We start from the raw sequence: 10,702 nt of genomic DNA, 5'->3' as shown, positions 1-10,702 counted from the left end.
CCAGGACTTGTACACTTAATGGTAAGGTCCTGGGGAGTGTTGCTGAACAAAGAGACCTTTGGAGTGCAGGTTCATAGTTGCTTTAAAATGGAGTTGCAGGTAGACAGGGTAGTGAAGAAGGCTTTTAGTATGCCTGCCTTTTATTGGTCAGTGCATGGAGTATAGGAGTTGGGAGGTCATGCTGTGACTATACAGGACATTGGTTAGGCCACTTGGAATACTGCGTGCAGTTCTGGTCTCCCTCCTATAAGAAGAATGTTGTGAAACTAGAAAGGGTTCAAAAGGTTTACAAGGATCTTGCCAGGTGGAGGGTTGGAGCTATTGGGAGAGACTGAATAGGCTGGGGCTATTTTCCCTGCAGCATCTGATGCTGCAGGGAAGACTTTTAGAAGTATATAAAATCATGAGGGACATGGACAAGGTGTTTTTCCCTGGGGTTAGGGACCCCAAAACTAGAAGGCATAAGTTTTTGAGAAGGGAAAGATATAAAAGGGACCTAACAGGCAACTTTTTCACGCAGAGGGTGGTGCAAGTATGGAATGAGCTGCCAGAGGAAGTGGTGGGGACTGGTACAATTAAACACTTTAAGAGGAATCTGGATGGGTACATGAATAGGGAGTGTTGAGAGGGATATGGGACTAGATTTGATTTAGGATATTTGGTCAGCATAGATGAGTTGGACTAAAGGGTCTATTTCTGTGCTGTATATCTCTCCCACTGATTTTACACAGCCAGCGTTATTGTTTGGTTACCATTTCCCTCCTGGTGATACACTAGTATATCTGTATTGATGTTAATGAAGATGGCACAGGTAGTGGATGCTTGTGAAATTAGTCTACTGTAAGGTATGTTTTGGAAGTCTTGTGTGAATACACAAGATTTCACCAATAAGGTCCCCAGCTGTTACTTATTCACCAGTTAAATGTTTGTCAGCTATGGTTCCATGAGTAGAACCCTCACCACCTGAAGATTTTGGGTTCAATTCCCACTCCTAAAACATAAGCACACACATTAATGCTGCATTGAAAAGCCGTTTCAGAAACAGTACTGTTGGAGGTGTAGTCTTTCAAACAGACTCTTTTTGGTTTGTGGCCTTATGCCACTTACAGCTGAATGTAAATGATTCCATGATTCTGAAGATGTCATTACACCAGTGTTCTGGTCAGCATTCATGCCTCAAACATTCTTTAAAAGCAGATTAACTGGCCATTGCCACATTGTTTGTGAGAGCTTTGTGTGAAAATTGACTGCTTTCTACATCACAACAGTGACTGTGTTTGGGATAACAGCGTGGAGCTGGAAGAAAACAACAGGCCAGGCAGCATCAGAGGAGCAGGAAAGTCAATGTTTCAGGTCAAGACCCTTCTGACCCGAAATATCAACTTTCCTGCTCCTCTGCTGCCTGGCCTGCTGTGTTCCTCCAGCTCCACACTCTTGTCTCTGACTCCAGCATCTGCCGTTCTTGCTATCTCTGAGTAACTGTGTTTGGGATGTGCTAAACTTGTGAAGGAGAACACTATTTCCTTTTGATATGCATTGGGACAAATGTTTACATCTGGATTGTCATTCTATCTAAAACACATGTTCCCAGTACAACTGCTGCAGTTGAACTTCCTGGCTGCAATCACTTGTAACCTCATGCCCACTTTTGCAGAAGCTTAGGGTAGCTCGGGAGAACTTTTCTCAATTTTTAAGGTTATAGAACACTTGCTAACACCGAGTGGTCAAGCACAGTAGCACGGATGCATTGCAGGGGAAGCTGGGTGTAAACGACAGAACTGTTTTAGAAGGGACTGATGTTTAGAGATGAATGCAGATGGCTCACGTCCACTCTTAGCATTATGATGTAGAAGGAACCCATTCAGCCTATTGTGTATGTATACCAGATCTCTAAATGAACATTGACTTGGTGCTATTGTTCCACTGGGGACTGTGTCCATTTGTCTATTTTGAATAATCATCACCTACTCTCATGTCCAGCCAGCACATTCCAGACCTGAATGATGTCCTACGTGAAAAAGTTTCCCACCTTTTGTTTATCACTTTAGCAAATTACTTTAAATTTGTTTCAGAGATAGTAGGAACTGCAGATGCTGGAGAATCTGAGATAACAAGGTGCAGAGCTGGATGAACACAGCAGGCCGAGCAGGAATAGTTTTTTTACCAGCAGGAATAGTTTCTCTCTCTGTTCTATCCAGTCTACTCAACATTGAAAACTTCAGCAAATGCTTTGCTTCCTCCTTTCTAAAGGCAAATAGCCCCAGCTTCTTCAAAACACACACAGTTCTGAGGAAGTGTCAGCAGACCCGAAACGCAAACTCTGCTTTCACTGCACAGATACTGCCAGACCTACTGAGCTTGTCTAGCAATTTCTATTTTCGTTCCTAACTTCTTTAATCTACGTTCATAACGGAAACTTGTCATTCCCGTAAAACTCTTCTGCACACTCCCTCGCCAATGCATTCACATCCTCCTTATGGTGCGGGGCCCAGAAGCCTGTGCACAATCCTCCAGCCAGCTCTAACAGTGCGCTGTCCAGGCTCAGCATGAATCCGATGGGCTGAACGGCCGCATTCTGGGTAACGCGTGCCTTTAGCGGAACAGTATTGTGACGCGCGCTGCCCATTGTGACGTGCCTGGAGCCGGCTTTGGGGCGGGGCTTCTAGCTGGGCCCCGGTCAGCTGACCCGCAGTGTAGCCAGTTCGAATCACGTGGGGCCGCTGGTCACATGATCAGCCCGGATGGCTAAGCTGCTGGCGCTGAGCTCTCTGTACTTGCTGCTCTCTGTTTGCCCCTTCATTCTCGGACCTGGGGCAAATGGGGGGCCGGCGGGGAAGTGCGGATACCAGGTGAGTCGGACACTAACTGGGGCAAAGGTTCAGTCTTGTTCCTGTGCTCACCGTTAATGAGATCGGAGTGAAAACACAGCGCCAAAGAGAAGTAGTCATATTCTGAACAAGTTTCTTTTTGCACCACTGATCGATTCCGAGAACAGTGCTTGTGAGCTGGGCCAACTACATTAAAGTTCCTTAACTGAGCAAAAGCCTTACTGGGATTGAAACGTTGACTCCGTTTCTCTTTCCCCAGATACGCTGCCGGAGGTCTTATGCAGTTAATGGTAGAGTCATGGAGAGTGTTGCTGAACAAAAGATCGTGGAGTGCAGGTTCATTGTTCCTTGAAAGTGGAATCGCAGGCAAACAGGGTGGTGAAGGTGGCGTTTGGTACACTTGCCTTTATTGGTCAGTGCATTGAGTACAGGAGTTGGGAGGTCATGTTGTGGCTGTACAGGACATTGGTGACGCTGCTTTTGGAATACTGTGTATAGTTCTGGTCACCCTGCTATAAGAAAGATGTTTTTAAACTTGAGAAAGTGCAGAAAAGATTTACAAGGACATTGCCAGGGTTGGAGGGTTTGAGCTATGGCAAGAGGCTAAATAGGCTGAGGCTATTTTCCCTGGAGCATCGGAGGCTGAAGGGTTATCTTATAGAGGTTTATAAAATCATGAGGGCCTCAGATAGGGTAAATAGGCAAGGTGTTTTTTCTGGGATTGTGTGTATGTTTGGGGCGTGTTGGGGGAGGTAGAGAAGGATTTAAAACAGACCTATGGGGCAACTTTTTCATGTAGAGGGTGGTGCGTGTATGGAATGAGCTGCCAGAGGAAGTGGTGAAAGCTTGTACAATTACAACATTTTAACGGCACCTGGATGGGTTTATGAATAGGAAGGGTTTATAGGGATAAGGGCCAAATGGGACCAGATCAGACTGGGATATCTGGATGATGGGGAGGGGTTGACCTAAGGGTCTCTTTCTGTGCTGTATATCTGTCTCAGTGGCTCTCTGACCTGCTGAGTTTCTCCAACGTTCTGTATGTTTCGTATCCTAGTCTGTGGGCTGTTGAGGGTGAACCAATATCTGTTTTAATAAAAACCCTGTAAAACCCCTCCTTTCAGGGCCTGCTGTGTGCGTCTTTGCATCGTCCCTCCCAATCATTTCATTCTAATAGCAACAGCATTTCTCTTTTTTTCTGAAGTCCTGTACAATATTAGTACCCTGTACAGTGATGTTCTTCTTAAAAAATGAAGACCAGAAAGTGCTGGAGAAATTCAGTAGTTCTGGCAGCAGCTGTGGAGAGAGAAAGAGTTAATGTGTTAACAGTTAACAGGACTCTTCAAAACTAGCCAGTTTTTGTTCTGGATTTCTAACATCACAGTGCTTTGTTTTTATGTTGGGTCATGTTTGAATTTGCTTTTGGAGACAGAAGGACTGCATATGAATCCTCTCCTGGTAATCCCCCTCCTCAAAAAATACTGTTATAATGCTTGAGCCTGATACACATGTGGCTCCCAACCCTGATCTGTAGTTTACTTCGGGTCTCAAAAAAGTTAAACTTGCTTGATGTTAGGAGAGAACTTTTGCTAAATAATTAAGAGTGACGTTCCCTCTCTCTCTCTCTCTCAACCATATGCTCTCTTCCTCCCCGACCCCATTCTGTCTTTCTCGCTCAGGTCTAATGGCACTATTTGAGGAGGAACGGGCTCTGTTGATGTCCTGGTTATTATTTACTCCTTGATCAATGTGACTATAAATTGATCATCGGGTCTGTATCACTTAGCTGTTGTGTTGACTACACTGAGCTGCGGGCATTTGGTGGCTCTAAAGAATTTTGGAAGACCTGAATTTATAAATAATGTAAGATTCTGGGGAAAGGCAGGAATGTAGAGTTAAGGTTAAAGTCAGATGAGCCGTGATCTTACTGAATGGCAGAGCAGGCTCAACAGGCTGAGTGATCTCTGCTTGTTCCTCGTTTTATATCTTCGCATGAAAGATACAAAACAAATACAAATTCTCCTGAATGAAAGCAAATTTTGATTTAAAGAACATGCTGACTGCTTTTGCTTATAAACATTTTAATGTTGCTTTTTGATCCTTCTCCCTCCATCCCAGTTCCCCGGTCAGCTCATTAGAAATACAGCAGGTCAGCTCTGCTGGGTAGATCAGCACATGCCCAGTAATAGGAGCCATGTGGCCTTCAGGGTGTTGTGAGGGATGAGTGACTTTGCTGTTGAGACCTTCAGTCCTAGACACTTCTCTCTCATGTCTGACTCGAGTAGCTAGTTAAAGTTTTATCTTGTTGTCTCAGTGGATCGGTGCTATGACTGACATGTATAGACCAGAGCATTCCCAGCTATCTGCTGAGTGTGGTGTTGTTGGGGACACTGTAATGGCCATGGCTCGTAATGTTCTTTGGTTTCAACACATAACAAAGTGTAGTTCTTGCAAGTAACTGACTCCATTTTCACAAACACAGGCAGTGTAGTGTCTAGATTCTTGTGCTGCAAGGTCATATCATACTCACTACTTTTCCTACATTATACCCAGTGACTAATGTTCAGAAACGGTTCTGTGGAATCTAGAGTACTTTAGAATACTGGGAAGTTGTGAAAGGCACTTTGGAATTTCAAGTCTCTTCATTTCTCAATTTGACACAGTCTGGCCATGAAACAATAAATAAATTAAACGCGCTGGAGATCTGTAGCCATCACTCAGAGTGAGAGATTATTATTTGTGATATTTTGCAAAATAGCTCATTCTTGCCCTGTGTGGTTAACACAGTGTAACTAATCTCTTCCTTGCTGCTGTTGTATCTTTCGCTTGTTTAACTTGTCTTTGTATGTTCACCCCACAGCGAGTTGCATTGTATTTGGTGCCTCTCTCTTCTTTGTAATCTCCAGACTAAGATTTGAATTTCAGCAACAACATTTAAAATCAATAAATAAATGGAAAAAACCTTGACTTTTTTATTTGTTTTCATGTTTGTGTTGCATTAAGGGATAAGAGTGAAGGGGAACTATTGGTCAGGATAGGGGAACATTTTTGAGCCTAACCAGTTACTTAATAAGATGCAATAGTTCAGTGTGACACCAGCTCCAGTTTGTTCTCTTTTTGCCCTTAAACCTATCCGCGTGTTTTGCAACAGGAAATTGCAGGATCACAAAGGGCACACTGAAGTTTTTTTTTAATCTCTCTACTTCCCTATCCCAGGGGATGAAGAAAGAAAGGGCCACATTTCTAAAGCCAATCAAAAAGCTGCAGATGCTAGAGATCTGAGACAAAAACAGAAATTGCTGGCGAAACTCAGCAGGTCTGGCAGCATCTGTGGGAAGAAAGAAGGGTTAATGTTTTGTGTCTAGCGACTAGAACTACTGAACTCCTCCTTCTTCCCATAGCCGCTGCCAGACCTGCTGAGTTGCCCCAGAAATTTGAGTTTGTTTCAAGTTTCTAAAGTGCTGAGTTGTAGACTTGCTCACCGAGCCGGTGTGTTTGATTGCAGACGTTTTGTCACGCTGCTAGGTAACATCATCAGTGCGCCTCCAGTAATTGCAGACATGTTGTCACGCTTCAAACACACCAGCTTGGCGAGCAAGTCTACAACCTCGTCCACAACCTGAGCTATAAATCTTCTCAAAAACTTTTTCTAAAGTGCTTTCTGTTCTCTCAACCTCTCACAAGGCATTTTGAGCTTGACACTGTGCTATAAAAAGGACAATATTAAAACACATGGTCAGCGCAATGGGCTTTCAGCAGCATAGTGAAGGAGGAAAGAGAGGGAGTGGGAGAGGGTTAGTGAGACAACTCCAGAACTTGGGACCCAGGCAGCTAATGACACAACCTTAGTTTAAATAGGGGTGCACGAGGCAAATTTGGAAGGCTGTAGAACAGGAGGAAATCGCAGAGATTGCAAAGTGAGAGGCAATGAAGGAGCTTGAAAATACACAGAAGTATTTTAAAACTGAGGTGTTATTGAAATTGGAGGTGGGGTGAGCACAGTGTACGCTTGAGCAACAAGTTAATCAGCGAATGGCACTTGGTGTGAGTTAAGATACAGACAGCAGCTCAAGTGGTTCCCTCAGGTTTTGAACCTGGATTTGAAAGATTGGGGAGGCTAGGTAAACAGACCCAGCTTTGCCTTCACATCGATTTCCCAGTGAGTGTTCATGATCACAGTCCGTGGGATCCAGGATGCAGCAGCTGAGAGAACCTGCCCAGGATTCTCAATCAGTGGAAATTGTTTGATTTTTAAAAATATTAACTTGCTTTCACTTTCTTCTTCAAGGCCTGTCCTGCTATCAAGCCTGGGATGCTGAATGTTCACCTGGTCCCTCACACTCATGATGATGTGGGTTGGCTTAAGACAGTGGACCAGTATTATTATGGAGGTGAATATCCTTCTTATGTTTGTTTGATTATGGGGTAGTAGCTGTGCTAATGCCTTCAGTGCAGTACGGAGACAGCCTTGCATTGTTAGAAATGGTGACTTTCAAGTTTAATGATATTTAAAGAAAAAATAGGATTCTCTCAGCGATGGTGATGGGACGAATACATTGACAATTGAGCACAACTGCTCACCAGTCGTAACATCATATAAATATTTTCATTCAATCACCAAACTAGTCAAACGGTCCCATCTTTTAAACACTATCCAGAATAAAGGATGGTAGCCATGATGTAGAGGTGCTGATGTAGGACTGGGATGGATAAAGTCAGAGGACAAACCACACCAGGTTATAGTCCAACAGGTTTATTTGAAATCACAAGCTTTCAAAGCCCTGGTGAAGGCGCAGCGCTCCAAAAGCTTGTGATTACAAACAAATCTTTTGGACTATTACCTGGTGTTGTTTGACTTCTGACAGAATAAAAGAGACCTTCACCATCCTGTCTTTTAATAAACCTCAAATAACAAATGACTTCTATTCTTATAAGAAGTGGCAAATACTGGCTAACATTTTAGCATAATCCAGAATTAGAACCAAAGACTCCCAAACACAGATAAACACACACACAATCCAAAAGACAATTGACTTTTCAGCGATGATGCTTTAGAAAGAAAGGACAAAAGGAAAAACACCCTTATTGGCCAAGGATATGAAAACAAAGGATAAAATTTGTTGTCCAGCAAGTATTTTTTTGTTGATGAAGTCAACTTGCTAACAGCCATAGACTGCTGGAAGATCATCAGTTCAGAATGAAATCAAGCTGTAACCAAGTCTTTGGAAAGTAGCCACGGTCCAGCTTGTCAGGGTCTATAATATAGTCAGAAATACTGAACTTTGAAAATCTCAATAGGTTCACAAACACTTCTGTTAAGAGATGGAGACTTGCAGTTCCTGAGATTTCCTTTAGTACTGACACTCTAGATCTGTGAACACTGAAAATCAGCCCAGAAAGGGTTGCAGGGAAACCACGAGTACGCAGCCTTCCCCCGCTCCCCCCGTTGTCTTCTCAAAGCCAGGTTTCCCAGCAACTAAGGGCCATAAACCCATTATTTATCCTGTCTCCCTAATAGCTTTGCATATCTTTTCTCCAAAGTTACCTGATGTTCTGTAAGCAGCAGAGAAACCACCACACACATGAAACTGTTAACATCATTTTCCAAGAAAACATGTGGTTCAAAACTCTTTTTAATCCAGAAAATGCCCAAACACTTCTTTATCTCCAGTTTTTTGCATACTCCATAAATATGATTCCGAACACTTGGCTGATATTTCTCCCTCGTGCAATAGTTTTGTAGATTAGAGATCAGTTACCAACCTGTGGTTAGTGTTACACCCTGAGAGCATTAGACCCTGGTGGAGTGCAGTGAGGAAGAAGTTCTTTCTTAAAGAGTGAGGTGGGAATTGCTCCCTAAAAAATGTGAAAATGGGAGCTTTCGAGACTGAGATCCTTCTTGTGTTAGCGGATCAAGGAATGTGGAGCAAGAGCAGGTTTATTTATTTCAAATGCAAATTAACTGTGATTTAATGAATAGGTTAAAGGGGTCGACTGGCCTCCAACCTCGACATAGTCTGTGTGTCTGTGTGTGTGCTCCTTTCTGCCTGACACGTGTGGAGTTTGCCAAGATGCTTCATGAAATCCTCGCTGTTTTCTCCACTCAGGGCGGACTGACACGCAGCGTGCTGGTGTACAGTACATCCTTGACTCTGTGATCCCACAACTGCAGGCCGACCCGAGTAAGAGATTTATTTACGTGGAGGTTGCTTTTTTCTATCGCTGGTGGAGGCAGCAGACCGACAGGATGAAGAAGGTGGTAAAACAGTTGGTGGATGAAGGTAAAGTGTAACATTTGAGCCGTCCACACTCTGAGACTCCAACAGGCGGTGCTGGGACAGGTCAGGGGGACTGGGCGTTGATGGTTTCACTTGGTCTCTCCGTGTTAACCTATAGACAGATTGCATGTGCTCAGTATTTCTAATGAGAGGCTCCGTCTATCGTGTCGAAGGGATTCTGACTCTACTGAAACGAACAAATTCTGACGTTTATAAAGTTACAGCCAAAGGAAAATCCCCTCCCAGTCAACTTCCTGTGTTCTGTAAAATGAAAAGAGCTGCAGTGTCAGGACACAACTCAGTCAGGACATGAGGGCATGGCTGTGATCCTACAATAGGTCATGGTCTGTCATTTCGTACTGGGATTGTGAGACCTCTCTCTTGCATGGCTAGCCCCCCTCCCCTGCCACAATTGTTCCGAGTGTGAGTCCCACTGATCAAGGCTACCATCTAGTTACCAGTCCAACAAAATAACTAAGTACGTACAGGCTGGAAGTTGGACCTGGGGCTTTCTGAATAATTTAATGTGAGGTGCCCTGCAGTGACTGGACTGAAGGAAAAGGAAGCTGTGGGACATTTCCCAGTTCTAAGCTGAGGCAGTCTTGTTCCTGCAGGTAGGCTGGAGTTTCTTAATGGAGGCTGGTGTATGAATGATGAGGCCACCACTCACTACAGCTCCATCATTGATCAAATGACCCTGGGCTTCCAGTTTCTGAACGACACGTTTGGAGAGTGTGGCCGACCCCGTGTGGCTTGGCACATTGACCCATTCGGGCACTCCCGAGAGCAGGCATCCCTCTTCGCTCAGGTAAGAGAGGCAGTCGTCTCATTACCGAAATAATTACAAGTCCGGTTTCCGTGTCTGCAAACTGTGGGCCTTCTCCCTGTGTTCGATCTGGTCGTTACCATTGTCAATTGCTGTGTCAACATTTTGTCTTTAATTATTTGAACAATCACGAGGTATGTGCAGCTTCTGACCACGACGTGGTTGTGTAGAGTCAGAGTGCCCAGTGTGGCCACTGTGTTCTGTCAGTGGGTGGGGGGTGGGTTGTTGCTAGCTCAGGCAGTCTGTCGCTAATCTCAACATTGCTACTGGGTTTGGTAATTCACTCAGTGGGGAGCTGGAGACGCCGGTGAGAGACAGATGTCAAAACAGAGGGAAGAGGGAGGGGTGTCCCTTATGTACCCGGCAAGTGATTATCCACTTCACAGCACTAGGTCTGAGGGCAACTGCTAATCAATCTCTACAAGACATGCTTGGAAAGTGCAGTTAATGACCTGGAGTAGTGTTAACAGCATGAGCCGCGCTCGCTGACGTCTCCCCACAGGGTGAGCCACGCTCGCTGACGTACCCCCTCCCCCAGGGTGAGCCGCGCTCGCTGACGTCTCCCCACAGGGTGAGCCGCGCTCGCTGACGTACCCCCTCCCCCAGGGTGAGCCGCGCTCGCTGACGTACCCCCTCCCCCAGGGTGAGCCGCGCTCGCTGACGTACCCCCTCCCCCAGGGTGAGCCGCGCTCGCTGACGTACCCCCTCCCCCAGGGTGAGCCGCGCTCGCTGACGTACCCCCTCCCCCAGGGTGAGCCGCGCTCGCTGAC

At 45.1% G+C, this 10,702-nt stretch overlaps 1 protein-coding gene across 1 annotated transcript in view; it reads left to right on the top strand.

Annotated features, from left to right (window-relative positions):
• The first annotated feature begins 2,712 nt into the window (after nucleotides 1–2,712).
• Nucleotides 2,713–10,702, top strand: part of man2b1 (mannosidase, alpha, class 2B, member 1) — a 33,230-nt gene continuing 25,240 nt past the window's right edge. The window contains exons 1-4 of the mRNA XM_048617795.1: nucleotides 2,713–2,849; nucleotides 7,117–7,219; nucleotides 8,936–9,109; nucleotides 9,721–9,914. Coding sequence (XP_048473752.1) covers nucleotides 2,742–2,849; nucleotides 7,117–7,219; nucleotides 8,936–9,109; nucleotides 9,721–9,914 — 579 coding nt within the window. The 5' untranslated portion in view covers nucleotides 2,713–2,741. The remainder of the gene's footprint in view (nucleotides 2,850–7,116; nucleotides 7,220–8,935; nucleotides 9,110–9,720; nucleotides 9,915–10,702) is intronic.

Source organism: Rhincodon typus, chromosome 38 (assembly GCF_021869965.1).
Source record: "Rhincodon typus isolate 14 chromosome 38, sRhiTyp1.1, whole genome shotgun sequence".
NCBI classification, from domain to species: Eukaryota; Metazoa; Chordata; class Chondrichthyes; order Orectolobiformes; family Rhincodontidae; genus Rhincodon; species Rhincodon typus.
Note: the sequence above shows the minus strand (reverse complement) of the source record. Positions and strands in the feature narration are given on the sequence as shown.